Genomic DNA, 14,811 nt, shown 5'->3' with positions numbered 1-14,811 from the left:
ATTGAAAGCATGAAAGCATATGTGTATTGTTTGTGTATAAATACACAAACAATACACATATGTTCAAATAATTTAAAAAAAAGTTCAGTCCCCGAGAGCTACTGTCCTGCAGCTTTTAGACTCAGCCCTACTCCAACACAGCTGAATCAAATGGTTGAATTACCTCGTCAGCAGGCTATCAAGTGTGGCAATTTCCTGCTTACAAGCCATTCATTTGATTCAGGTGTGTCGAAACAAGGATGCGACTATTCATGTAGTAAAAGCGTTGAAACCACAATATTGTCTCTAGATGCAGAAAAAGGCATTTTATAGAGTTTTTATTTTTATTTGCAACTTTACACAAATTTGGTTTGGAAACTTGGTTGAACATATTATATAATTGCCCAACAGCCTGTGTAAGAACAAATGACCAAACATCCCCCAGCTTCTGTCTCTTCTGTCACATTACAAACACCACCAAATATGCATACATGCCAACCCTCCCGATTTTTCCGGGAGAGTCCCAAATTTCAGTGCCCCTCCCGAAAATCTCCTGGAGCCACCATTCTCCTGAATTTCTCTAGATTTTCCAGCATAAAAATAGACGATGTCCTCTGCAACTCTGCACAAAGCTTCCTGTTCTGCACAGTTTCAGACTTGCTAAGCAATCTAATGACCTATGACACAGTTTATAACTAAAAGGTGGCATCTAATATACTGGCCTGTTATTAAATGCATAAAACAAAATACACAGCAAATAAGCACTAGAAAATATATTTTCCTAATAGGCAGTAAAGGGGACAAAGTGTTCGTCACATCAGATGGAAAAAGATGAAAAAATAATTATTTTTATGTAAAGAACATGGTTATTTCTTGTACAGCAGCTATTATAAATGCAAAACAAGATTGGGATCTACTGAAGGATCCAGTGACTACAGCCTGTGGACACAGCTACTGCATGAACTGTATTAAAAGTTTCTGGGATGAAGAGGACAGGAAGGGAATCCACAGCTGCCCTCAGTGCAGGACGACTTTCAAACCGAGGCCTGTCCTGGAGAAAAACGTCATGTTTGCAACTTTAGTGGAGCAGCTGAAGCATACTGGACTCCAAGCTGCTGCAGGTGAGCAATGCTATGCTGGACCTGAAGATGTGGCCTGTGATGTCTGCACTGGGAGGAAGCTGAAAGCCATCAAGTCCTGTCTGGTGTGTCTGATCTCCTACTGTGAGAAACATATTCTGCTTCATTTTGAGTCTCCTGCCTTTAAAAAACACAAGCTGGTGGCCCCCTCCAAGAAGCTCCAGGAGAACATCTGCTCTTGTGATGATGAGGTGATGAAGATTTTCTGTCGTACTGATCAGCAGAGTATCTGTTATCTCTGCACAATGGATGCACATAAAGGCCATGAAACAGTCCCAGCTGCAGTAGAAAGGACTGAGAAGCAGAAGGAGCTCGAGGTGAGACGACTAAACATCCAGCAGAGAATCCAGGAGCGAGAGAAAGATGTGAAGCTGCTTCAACAGGAGGTGGAGGCCATCATTGGCTCTGCTGATAAAGCAGTGGAGGACAGTGAGAAGATGTTCACTGAGCTGATCCGTCTCATCCAGAAAAGAAGCTCTGATGTGAAGCAGCAGGTCAGATCCCAGCAGGAAACTGAAGTGAGACGAGTCAAAGAGCTTCAGGAGAAGCTGGAGCAGGAGATTGCTGAGCTGAAGAGGAAAGACGGCGAGCTGGAGCAGCTCTCACACACAGAGGATCACAACCAGTTTCTACACAACTACCCTTCACTGTCAGCACTCAGTGAGTCTACACACTCATCCAGCATCAATATTCGTCCTCTGAGGTACTTTGAGGATGTGACAGCAGCTGTGTCAGAGACCAGAGATAAACTACAGGACACTCTGAGAGAGGAATGGACAAACATCTCACTGACAGTCACTGAAGTGGATGTTTTACTGTCACCACCAGAGCCAAAGACCAGAGCTGGATTCTTAAAATATTCACATGAAATCACACTGGATCCAAACACAGCAAGCACACATCTGTTATTATCTGACGGGAACAGAAAAGTAACATTAATGAAACAACAACAGTCTTATTCTGATCATCCAGACAGATTCACTTCATGCCATCAGATCCTGAGTACAGAGAGCCTGACTGGACGTTGTTACTGGGAGGTGGAGTGGAGAGGGGAAATGGTTTTTATAGCAGTCACATACAAGAATATCAGCAGAGCAGGGGGCCTCAATAAATGTGGTTTTGGATGGAATGAGAAATCTTGGGTATTAAATTGTTACAAAAACATTTTTCAATTTTGGCACAACGATGTCCGAACTCTCCTCTCTGTCACGGTCCTGGGTCTTATGACCCAGTGTTTTGAGTTTCAGTTCTTTTGATGTTCATAGTGTATGTTTAAGCTTATCAGGTTTCCTAAGTTTATTTGTTATCATGCCTAAGTGTTTCTAGTTCTTATTATTTCCCCCTCGTGTTCCAACTATGTTAAATCTCCCTTGCCCTTCGTGTGTTTCATGTCTGTTGTCTTATGTTGTTATGTCTGCCTCTCATGTTCCTGTTTCATTTTGGAGAGATCTCGTGTTTTTATATTATGGATTATGTTTTGAGTCCTTTGTGGTACTGTTTCGTGTTTCCCTAGATCTCAGTTATGGTTATCTTAGGTTTTGCTCTTTGGCTTCATCATATGGCTTCCCTGTGTTCCATGTTATGTCCACTGTGATGGTTTTGTACCATATTTCAGGTTCCTATATTCTGTCTCCCCAGTTGCTGTTAAGTTTGCATGTTTAGAATTCAGTCAGTGTGTTTCCTGTTTTACTTTGAAGGTCCATGTCTCATGTGAGTGTTTCTAGTTTTGCTTCCCTTGCCTCGTCCTGCTTTATTACCCTCAGCTGTTCCTCCATGTGTTCCCACTTCCCCTAATCACCTCCTGTGTATTTAAGTCCTCTGTTTTCAGTGTGTGATTGTCAGGTCGTCTGTTGTCCACGCCATGTTTCCAAGTTTCTTGCCTAGGTTTTTCTTATTGCTTGTTTAGATTCCCCAGTTTAGGTTTGTGTTAATTTTGCTTCAGTTTGCCTTGCCCTAGTGATGGGCAGATGAAGCCTCATGAAGCACTGAAGCTTTTCATCCAATTGGTTCACCCCAACGCGAAGCTTCTTGAAGCTTCATTTGCTCTAGCAGGACACCTACTGGACGTAAAAATATTAGTTGGCATGAATTTGAAGAGTGTGGCATTTTGCACACAGCCTGTAAATGTCAACAACAAAATGAGTGTGTAAAACATCTATATTGTAGTGATGGCAGTATACTGTGTATATTTATGCTGGCAGTATGGAAAATGATTATTTGCGGCAAAGTTCGAACCGCTTCCTGAACCAGTCATGTGGTACAGCCGGGCAGCGAGGCTTCGGACGTCATCATTTTCAGCTCCTCCCATAAATGAAGCAAGCCTCGATACGCGCTTCGCGGAAACGCCCCCTCCATTACTCGACACACGCTTCGAAGCCTCGATACAGAACGTCACATCACTACCTTGCCCTTTGTTTGTACCTCTTCTACTAGCCTTATTAAACGGCTCGCCTTTTGTTAACATTTCAAGTTCTGTTCCCTGTTCCTTGGCGTCTGCGTTTTGGGTCCTTTTTCAATTCATACAGTCTGCCCTCGCCAGACTGTGACACTCTCAGGTCCTCAGAGTAGGAGTGTACCTGGATCACAGAGCAGGTATTCTGTCTTTCTACAGCGTCTCTGAAACCATGACTCTCCTGCACAGAGTCCAGACCACATTCACTCAGCCGCTCCATGCTGGACTTTATCTTTCTGAAGTTGGAGACAGTGCAGAGTTGATTAAAGTCAAATAGACAGAGAAGATATGTTCATGTTGATCCCTGATCACTATATTTGTGTAGTTTCTAAATGAGGCTTTACATTTTAGAAGCTGAGAAGTTCAGTGGCCCATTGATTCAAATTGTACTTACATTTATATACCTTACATCATTATAAATCTTAATTTGTTCTTATGGCTGATAATGTGAGTTAAATTATACTACTCTTCATATTCAGCATGTTTGAAATCTTTAATCAATCTGGTTAGTGGTTTTATTCTGTAGTTGCTGTAGTGGGTTGTCAAATGCAACAATATATTGAAGCTGCATCAGTTGATTCATCAGTTAGTCAATGATTAGAGAATTGATTGTTTTATCATTATTTTAGTAACATTTAAAGCTGGTTCCAGTTTCTGAAATGTGAAGATTGTTGATTTTATATGTAAAGAATTTTTCTTTTTTCATTGAACCTTTTAAGGGTTTTCTCATAGTAGTTTTGGGGAGTTTTTAATTAGATTTACAGCTTCAGAATAACTTTGTGATGTCAGATTAGAAAGTTTGCGTCCAACTGCAGGGTTGGATTTTTTTTTATATGATAGTTGAATTTGTTGTATTGGAATTGAGTAACATTTTTACTGATGGATGATTCGTTGTAAAACGTTGATCTACCAACAGTTTATTTCTTTATTATGATTAAATGTAAAACAAATATATTTTCCACTTTTGTTTGACAGAGGCAGGAATGTCTCTGTCTTGCATGTAACTTTGTCCAGTAAATTGTTGAAACTGTCAAAAAAAAACAAACCTTGTTTGTGTTTTGTGATAATAAAGCACAACCCAGTGTTCCCAGGTAATGTAGAGAGGTCTGTGTTCACAATGCTCATGCGTGGAAATGTATCAATAGTGTGTTTTGGGAACTGATAACAAGCGAAGACAGCCAGGAAATGTGTCCTTGAGAATTGTTCTTTTAAAAATGCTGATTAATTCTGTCGTGTTCATGTTGATTATTAGTAGGAGTCTGTGGTGGACTGTGGTTTGTGGCTCGGCTGTATGAGGAGGGGAGGAAGCAGTGGGTTCAGGGTGTGGTGTCAGGGGAGGCTGGTTGTCACAGCCAGCAAGCATCATCTAATCATACCTTCACTATTTCAGTAGCTGCTGGGGCCGGAGGAGGAGAGAAGTGAGCTGAGGGTGAAGCAACTGCACATGCAGTGTGAAAATACAACTGTGGCTGTGCCAGCAGAGCGCTGGGCAAAATATAAAGAAAGACGATTGTCAGCATCCCACACCTGAGTCGTGCCAGGTCATTTACACAGTCCAAGAGATCTTTGGGTGTTTTGATGCCTGGACCTGGGTGTATAGAGTACATAGGGGGAGCGTGAGTGCCTGTACTGCATCCATTGTGTCTCAGGTAACCCAGGTGTGAGAGCGTATTTCCCCCTGCAATACTCCCTGCCAGTGATTGGTGCCCCTATCTGCCGGTGCGGCTCCCCCAGCTGCCCTGATAGCCGCTGGGGGAGGAATATCCTCCGCCTATGAGTGCTTTGGCACGGGCGACGTGCCCACGACACCACCGCTGCTTGTTGAGAAGAGCTATTTCACGTCAAAAAGCCGTCATAAATAAGTCTCCAATAACACCAGAAAAAGTCGCTAGATTTGTCTGTAGTTGGTTTTTAGAAAAAAAAGTCACTAAGGGGGCCTGAACACTCGCTAAATATAGCGACAAATCCGCTAAGTTGGCAACACTGCAGTGTCCTGCTATCGGCCAAGGTTACCCACCAGACTGAGACAATTCATCTCATCTCTGAGCAGCTGGATCATGTAGTGGAAAAACTACACACTTTTGGAGTGTGAATTGCAAGTACAATTCCCCCCTGGTGTGCAGTAAGTGTCCTGGCACTAAAACATCTACCAGAATCAGCATGTTAGAGATACTGTGAGGATTTCTGTAGTTTGGAAGCTGCAGTAACACATGCCTTTTTGGTTCATTTACAAGTAACAGAAGCTGTTGACCCAGGGTGCTTTTTAGTGAAAGCAGGTGGATTAAACATATACATGAATGCTTTGCAGACAGAGTGCAGGACTGACACTGAATCACAAAGAATGAAAGAAAAAAAAACTGTAAGCCAATGATCTCTCTCATATTCTCACTCTCATTGGCTGCTGTAGAAAGAAGTGTTCAACCTCTGTTATGTGTAGAGTGGAGCAGACCTGATATAAATCAAACATATGTCCTTTTGTACCAGGATGGGCACTTTGATCCAGCCAGCCAGCATCCATCATTCAAGAACCGGGTGGATCTGCAGGACAGACAGATGAAGGATGGAGACGTGTCTTTGATTCTGAAGGATGTGACGATTAATGACACTGGAACATATGAGTGTCATGTCAGAGGAGAAAACAAGTCAAAGAACAGAGCTCATCTAAGTGGTAACTCCATCAGCAGCATCTACCTGAGTGTTGTTGATCCTCCAGGTGAGTGAGTAGAGTTGAGTGTGTGTGTGATCAGAGGTGAAGCTGCTTCCTGCTTGTTGATGTTTGTTTCTAAAGATGTTGTTCAGTTAAACAGATTGAGCCTTGGTACTCAATCGATTTTAAAGCTGTTGCTCTGACGATACTCTGAATATCTATCTGTACTGAGATCTGTGGCTGTACCTGAGTTTGACCTTTGACACCAAAGATGTCAAAGAGGAAGAAACGTTCATTTAATCTTGTTATTAGAGTTTCCAGCATTTGTAACTTTTATTCAGCTCTCTTTTAATGTTTGTTAAACCAGCAGAGACTGAAACTAACTACAGCTCAAGCCCAGACATGACTGTGCCTGTAGGCACCAGTGAAATGTGCACTTTTATTTCTAATGAAGTCATATCACTTTAATTTCCCTGCAGGCATTTGGATCAGTTAGTCTCCCTTCTTTTTATGTACAGTAGGCCATGTAAACCCTGTTCATTTTGCTAGGTAACCAGTTAACCTGATATGGGCAAATAATCCCCTAAACCATCTTAGCATGGGTTATATTGTGAAGATCTACTCAAAGAATCAGACGTGCTGATGATGTTTTGTCTCCAGATTATTAAACTGTCACTGTTTAGGATTTGAGAAAGCACAAAAAACTGATTTTGAATGTTTTCTTTTTTTAAATCACATTTTGGGGGCAAAACTGTACATGATAGAATATTTTATTAGTACTTTCTGGACATCACTGAATGGGCTTAGGTTAGTTATGTTTTGGAAAGCAGCTGAATTGTTATTTCTCAATGCAGGGTATGTAATAAAACCTAACATATGCTCATTGATGTTCCTGCCATGGTCCTGGGTCATTGTGACCCAACAGTTTAAGTGTCCTGCGTTTTCTGTCATATTTTGCATTATGTTGAGGTTTCCTAGGATATTCTGTTCAGTATTGTTTATTAGATTTCTCCTCTGTGTCTCCCTCTGTGCGACTGTGTACATGGTGATTGTGCTTTGCTCCTCTTTCAATCGTGTTCTTGCTCTCTCTGCTGTCTCTGTGTACTGTCTGTGTTATGTTTAAGATCCGTGTCTTGGTGTCAGCATTTTCAGTTTCGTGTCCCCACTCTGTCATGTGTAATTGTCCTCAGCTGTGTTCCCCGTGTGCTTCCACTTCCCTCGTTACTTTCTGTGTATTTATGATATATGTAAAACAGGAGCAGAACTGGGTCCTCGGTCAAGCCCACATTCCTAGTTACTGCTGTTATTTCACTGTTATTTAACTTTCATGCTCGGACATGCATCTCTCCTGCCTTCCCACTAACTGATTTTTCCACTGCACACACACCCTCAACCTCAAATCAAACAAAGACTGTTAAAAGCAGTTACCTGATATCTACAGTTTCAGATTTTGTTCCTGAAAACATCAGCATCCTTGGATTTTTAACAGCTGGAGTTTGAACTGGATAAAGGAGAAAATGACTGCAGCGAGTGAGTCGCTCTGCTGTACTCTGCTGCTTTTTGTCTGTGTGTTTGCAGGTAAGTACAAAATAACAGCAGTTCACTTATAACTACTAAAAAAACTACCACTAATAACTATTGATTGACTGATTGATTGTGTTTAAGTAGGAAGTAAGAGGCTTGGTGGAAATGGAGTAGACTATATTTTAAAACAAGTAACAGATTCTGTGAACCTGATGTTTACTGAGCATTGAGTGAACATATGGTTACATTGTAACCTTTGTTCTCTGAGTGAGAGACTCTATTTCCATGCTGTTACATTCTATATGTACGGGGTATGACCTTGGTCGTGGCATGTGGATATTTCTTTAAGACACTCTTACACTCCACAGCTTACGTATAAAAAACAGCTGTGCAAACACTGGTGATAGTTTAATCAGGATGCATCTCCAAGCAGCCTGAAGAGAGAGTCTCTCACTCAGAGAGCCAAGGTTACAATGTAACTGTACGTTCTCTATCATATCGAGACTATCTCTCCACTCCGTCACATATTCTATATGTACAGGGTAACTATGTAAGACAGACACCCTGCGAGGAGACAGTGCACCCGAATCACAGAGTGAAAGTACCAATGAACTATTTACAAATATACATATATACACGCCACCCCGGTCAGGGCTTCGCCAGACACAAAGGCCGAGCCGGGGGGCGGAGGCATCAGTCTGCCAGACGCAAGACTAGCCTAAGCAAGTCCCGTAGGACGCAAGGACTGTAACTGAGTGACCACTTCAGGTCAGCCCACCACTGCTGCGGAGTGGATTGCCAAGTAAGGGATGCGGGATGGCCGAGGTAGAGACGCAGCCCCAGTTCTGTCCCCAGAGTCAAGCAGCCGACTCACGACATCCGAAGACTGGGGATGAGCTGGTGGCTTAGTCCACTAATGCTGGGCTTACACTGTGCGATTTTTTTTTTTTTTTTTTTTTTTTTGGCCCATTTTGAGCCGATTTTTGAGTCGTGCGACCGTTTTGGCGATCGGCCCGATTTTGGCCTTCATCATGCGTCGTGCATCGTGTAGTATACGTGGGGTAACGAGACGCGATTAACACCTCACGACCAGCTCCCGATCATCAATCGCTTGGTCGCGAGGATTTCAAACCTGTTTGAAATCCTCGCGACCGTCGTGAGGGTGTCACCGCAGATTGTCACACTGCGCACGCGCAAACACAAATGTCAGCGAAAAAGAACGGCGCAGCACGGCAGTGCAGCGTGTGATCTGGACACAAGCGATGGAGGCACAACTTGTAGAACTTTGGAAAGCTCATCCGAGCCTTTTCGATGTGGCCTCACAAAATTATCACGACACAACAACCTTGAAAATAGTTGGATTTACACTGCTGCTCAATCACAGCTGCCTGATCAATGTTTTTCATTAGCAATTTAGCAAAGTTGATGGTGGTGGTGTGCGTGTCTGTGTGAGTGAAAGACAGAGAGCGAGAGAGCGACAGAATTTCTGTTATAACCTTCATTTTATGGACGCACAGTGTGAGCACTCAGGTCGCATCAGAGCATCGGGCCGTATAGTGTGAGACCCTGCATCGTGACCTATGAACTTCTAACCCCTGCGAGTCAATTGTACAGTTTGAGCAGGAGCTGAATCGCGCGACTGAAAAAATCGCACAGTGTAAGCCCAGCATTAGAGTGAAGGGCCCAAGTGGGGCTGTGATCCAAAGGTCCATCAGCAGGGCGTAGCAGCCACTTCGTGCCGTCTACAGACAGGGGAGCAGTAAGAGTGAACTCGAACGAGACACTCGTGGACAGTCAGGAAGTTTCAGCTCACTGAGCGGCCCCCGCTGGCTGTGTAAACCAGCGACACACGGGCAATACACCAGACAGGGAACCAACGCCTCAGGCTGGAGAGCTCACCTGCCTGCCGATGTACCAGACACAGCAAGGTCTGACTGGCATGTAAACGGGCAAACCGCAGGCAATACTCCAGGGGAACACAGCCTGCAGCAGCAGCGCAGCCGCTGAAGTAGAGGGCTGAGCTATGGATGTGAACCCACGGTCCATCCGCAGCACCCAGCAGCTGCTCCATGCTGTTCGCAGCAGCAAGAGTAAACCGAATAAGACACTGGTGCAGCCAGGAAGCTCAGCTCACTGAGGGGGCCCATGCTGGGTCAGCAAACCAGCGACCCACAGGCAATACACTGGAGAAGGAGCCAACGCTGCAGGCTGGAGAACTCACGCTTGCCGGCTGACGTATCAGACTGCTTTGACACCCGACACCCTCCCCAGGAGGGAGCACGTTAGAGGCAAATCACAAAGGGCTTCTGCAGTCTGTGCTGGCAAGATAAGCAGTTCATTCAGGATTCAGGGGTTTCTCTGGATAATAAAGCATGTTCTGGGGACAAGCGCAACACACACCGATCATATCCATCCTCTATCGGCATGGAAATGTCATACCAAAGGAATTACTAATGTAAAAGAAAAAAAACTTGTGGTTTTATTTATGTATTTATTAGGGGTGCAACGATACACAAAATTCACGGTTCGGTTCGATACTTTGGTGTCACGGTTCGATATTTTTTCGATACAAAAAAAATGTTCATGCCTTTTTAGTTTGTCATTTATTAAAATTATAAATATATATTTTAACTCAAAAGTACAGTTTTTAAATTTAACCCTAACCCTTGTGCGTGTTTTTTATTTTGACAGCGAATGCGCACCTGCGGACCACTTATGTGCAGCCCTGGTTATTTAGCTCGTCATATTGCAGCCACAGAAATTCTTTTGTCCATGAAACCATAAAGCTGCACTTTCTTTTTGCCTTATAGTCTGATTTGTCATAACTTCTCCGTTTTGTGGTAAGCTTTTCTTTGGCTGTCACTTCTTCACCCTGACCTGTCTTATTTGGCTCAGCAGAACTAAAATATATATCTGTCTGTGAAGGTTCTCAGTCATCCAGGTCATTGTAGTCAAATATAAATCCTGCTGCTTTTACACACGCACTCACATAAGCTCAGCGATTCTCTGCGCGATCAACCTCTCACATGTTTAAGCTTGCTGCGGGAGATTTCACTTGTCATGTTTGCATAGTAAGCTAACGATTAATAAGACGATGTCAGAGGAATTGGTGCACAAATTATCATCACTCACAGATCAGTGCTGTCGCTCTCTATACACAGTTCGCGCGATTGCAAAGTGAAAGCAAAAAAACAAGCGCAAATTCAAACGAGATTTCAATATGTCACATATTGACAGTGGCTCACCGATGCCAATGACATAATTACCCAGCTACATTTCCGAAAGAATGCAAAAGCATTGACATATATTTTTCCTTCCTACAAAAGCCCGACGGGCAGGGCAGAGATAGATTTTGGTAGCCCGACTGGAAAAATCGCTAGCCCCAGGACGTCGGACTAGCGATATTGCAAGCCCTGTATCTGATTGAGGAATCACTCATCTTTGGAAAAGAGAGTTTATTACAGAGAAATGTCTCTTTCCAAAATAAAAGCTATACTATCCGCTTCTTCTGGGCTATATTCTCAGCAGCATAAGGAGAATCATGTGCTAACAGCTGTCTAAATGACTCGGCTAAAGTTAGTAGCATGCTTGCTTGTTTTTTTTCTGCTTCCACTTGTCTTTGCACTAGGATGATGTCGGCGTAAATATGCAGTCATATTCGTTGTGTTCCCACTAGTGCTTTCAGGTTAATCTCGTTGAAATGACCTTAACGCCACAACACGGCAAATCTCCGTTAACGAGCTACCGCCGATCGCCCCGTGCATGGGGCTAGACGGCCAACACGTTAACGAGCTAACTGCGCTAACACACTAGTTCCCACCCATGTAATTGAGCATTGCATGGCACATCCAACATACTGTTTTACTTTAGTCCATGACTCGCTTACCTTCAGGGTCATACGTCACATGAAAACCAAAATAATTCCAAACGCCAGATCTGAATGAGGGTGGTCCATGGGGGAGGTCCATGTTGTAAGGGGAGCTTAACTTCTGTCTCGCTAGCTTGCCCTGCGCTCTTCCTTCTGATGATGCTGTCTGTGTTGAGCGCTCAGTGAATCTGCGTTTGACTACTCCGCCTAGGCTGCACTGTCGACCCTAGGCGGAGTAGTCGAACGCAGATTCACTGAGCGCTCAACACAGACAGCATCATCAGAAGGAAAGTTGATAAAATAAATTACAAATTTTGTATTGTTCGATACATATGCGTACCGAACTGAAAGCACTGTATCGAACGGTTCAATATCGATACGAATATCGTTGCACCCCTAGTATTTATATATAAATATATATACGGTGGCCCCTTGAGACAAAGTATGTACAAATTCCAAAGCACATACAAACTCCAAAGCATATTATATGCCATATAATATATGGCTTTTTAGTTAATATAAAGCATAGAATTGAGGCACTTCAAATAATTCCATTCCAACATGATCTAGATTGCCTTTTTAGTGAAAGCCGGTGGACTAAACATATACATGTCAACTGTGGAGATCTTCAAGTTCCTGGGTACCACCATCTCCCAGGACCTGAAGTGGGAGACCAACATCAACTCCATCCTCAAAAAGACCCAGCAGAGGATGTACTTCCTGAGACAACTGGGGAAGTACAGTCTTCCACAGGAGCTGCTGATCCAGTTCTACACTGCGGTCATTGAGTCTGTCCTGTGCTCCTCCATCACAGTCTGGTATGGAGCAGCCACTAAACAGGACAGGAGCAGACTGCAGCGGACTGTACGGGCAGCAGAAAGGATCATCGGCGCCCCCCTGCCCTCCATCCAGGACCTGTACCTCTCAAGAACCAGGAAACGGGCAGGGAAAATCATCACAGACCCCTCACACCCTGGACACAGACTTTTTGATCTGTTGCCCTCTGGCAGACGGTACAGAAGCCTGCAGACCAGGACCACCCGACATAGGAACAGTTTCTTTCCCCTCGCCACCTCCCTCCTAAACAGTTGACCTGTCGCACTGCTCCCACTGCCAGACTGCAACTGCACCTTATCTACATTCTGTAGTATTCATTCCACCTCATTTATGTATTTTATGTTTATAAGTTTAGATTGGTTATTTATAGCTGGTTTACACAGCTATGTGTATGCATATGTAATGTATATATAGACGCGTGCGTGTGTGTGTGTGTGTGTGTGTGTGTGTGTGTGTGTGTGAGAGAGATTTACATTGCTGTGATTGAGAGCCACCATCTACCGGAACCAAATTCCTTGTATGTGTCTGCACATATACTGGGCCAATAAAAACGATTCTGATGAATGCTTTGCAGACAAAGTGCTGGACTGAAACTGAATCACAAAGAAGGAAAAAAAAAACTGTAGGCCAATGATCTCTTTCTGATCTCACTCTGATTGGCTGCCTTAGAAGAGAAAATTTCAGTCTCTCTGCTCTGTGTTGTTTCCTCTTTCAGATGAGAAAAGCATCACAGCTGAGTCTGGACAGAACGTCACTCTGCCATGTCGAGCTTTAAACACCATCATAGGTGTAGAGTGGAGCAAACCTGATCTAAATGAAGAATATGTCCTTTTGCACCGGGATGGGCACTTTGATCCAGCCAGCCAGCATCCATCATTCAAGAACCGGGTGGATCTGCAGGACAGACAGATGAAGGATGGAGACGCGTCTCTGATTCTGAAAGATGTGACGACTAATGACACTGGAACATACGAGTGTCGCATCAGGGAGTCAAAGAGCAGAGGTATTCTCGAAGGTGGCCCCAGCAACATCATCTACCTTCATGTTGTTCCTCCAGGTGAGTGAGTAGAGTTGAGTGTGTGTGTGATCAGAGGTGAAGCTGCTTCCTGCTTGTTGATGTTTGTTTCTAAAGATGTTGTTGATGAGACTTTGTAGAAAGCAGCTGGTCTGAGTGATGTGATCAGAGTGCAGTAGATAATGTCTGACAGCAGTTTGATTCTGTTCTGTTCTTCACTCATCACCTACCTGACAGCTGACACCTCACACCTGTTTCTCTCCTGCAGGTCAGCTAATAATCAGAAGGGTCAGTGTGGGAGAGAAGATAAATGCTCCATTCGGACTCATAGTCGCTCATTCAATTTCTGCTGTGCTTCTTGTTGGTGGGTTTTGACCTACAGAAAACATGAAGACAAGCAGACTCACCTGAACCAGCATGTCTGAAATTTCTCTGATGTTTGTCTTCCTTTGTTTTTGTTTTCAGTTTTCAGCTTTATATGTCAAATGCACGTTACCACACTGCAATGAAATGTGTTAGATGAGCATAAGACAAGTCTTTGAGCAGTATAATACAATACACACTAATAATAATATTGAGTATAATACACTAACACTATAGGTTAAATAAATATGTATAAATATAAAAGAAAATTTTAAGCACTAAAATTGCAGTTCTAGACATAAGAAGGAAAATAGAAATGTAACTGTTGGCATGTATGGGGGTGGGGGGGTTCAACGTAATTGCAATTGGGAGTGAGCTGCAGTAGAAATTTTTAGAGCAGTATGAGATTTAAGGTGGCAATTAGTACAATAGTTCAGCCTAATGTTCATTACTCTGTGTTTGGTGACAAGCCTTAAGGTAACCTGTGTGCCACATTTTTATTTGTAGCATTTTATTTTTATTGCGTACTAAAAACAACAGTTAAATATATCGAATAATGCTGTGAGAAGCCTTGGATTTTTTTCTTCGTATTTCATGTGACATTAGTTTTGTTTTGAAGGCCCGGGCTTGGTTTCATCCTGATAAAAAAGTTCTCCTTATTCTTTTTTTTGTTTGTTTGTTTTGTTTTTTCCCCCTTCCATTAATCTTGTAATCAAGCTCACTTCTCTCCTGGTTGTACAAAAAAGAAACTGGATAAGACCACTCTGAACTAAGAACAGACTTTAAAGCATGTCATAACATAAGGCCCACAGGCCTGAATCACCCGAGTAATGACTCCAATCCGGCCATCCTGAACGTCTTTGACAAATGTGAATGACAGGACAGATTTTTAGACTAACCTGTTTTTGGTTTTTTTAAACAAGTTTTACAGTTTCTGTGTTGATTAAAAGCTTCTGCATTGCCATTCATACTACACCAAAGAGAAGT

The 14,811-nt window shown here is 43.1% G+C and overlaps 2 protein-coding genes across 2 annotated transcripts; both read left to right on the top strand.

The window, feature by feature from the left end:
- The first annotated feature begins 841 nt into the window (after positions 1–841).
- LOC147334407 (tripartite motif-containing protein 16-like) lies at positions 842–3,847 on the top strand. Its single transcript, XM_086285922.1, has 3 exons — positions 842–2,323; positions 3,025–3,038; positions 3,682–3,847. The coding sequence occupies exons 1-3, from the start codon at positions 842–844 to the stop codon at positions 3,845–3,847; spliced, it is 1,662 nt and encodes a 553-aa protein (XP_086142048.1).
- Positions 3,848–7,528: 3,681 nt separating this feature from the next.
- Positions 7,529–13,511, top strand: LOC147334406 (V-set domain containing T-cell activation inhibitor 1-like). Its single transcript, XM_086272105.1, has 2 exons — positions 7,529–7,795; positions 13,162–13,511. The coding sequence occupies exons 1-2, from the start codon at positions 7,735–7,737 to the stop codon at positions 13,509–13,511; spliced, it is 411 nt and encodes a 136-aa protein (XP_086128231.1). The 5' UTR covers positions 7,529–7,734.
- The last annotated feature ends 1,300 nt before the right edge of the window (positions 13,512–14,811 follow it).

This window comes from Aulonocara sp. 'chitande type north' Nkhata Bay, linkage group LG3, assembly GCF_057382095.1.
Source record: "Aulonocara sp. 'chitande type north' Nkhata Bay isolate Kocher_YH1m ecotype deep benthic linkage group LG3, A_spYH_male_GT1.1, whole genome shotgun sequence".
NCBI lineage: Eukaryota > Metazoa > Chordata > Actinopteri > Cichliformes > Cichlidae > Aulonocara > Aulonocara sp. 'chitande type north' Nkhata Bay.
The sequence above is the reverse complement of the archived record's forward strand: the minus strand, read 5'-3'. Positions and strand labels throughout refer to the sequence as shown.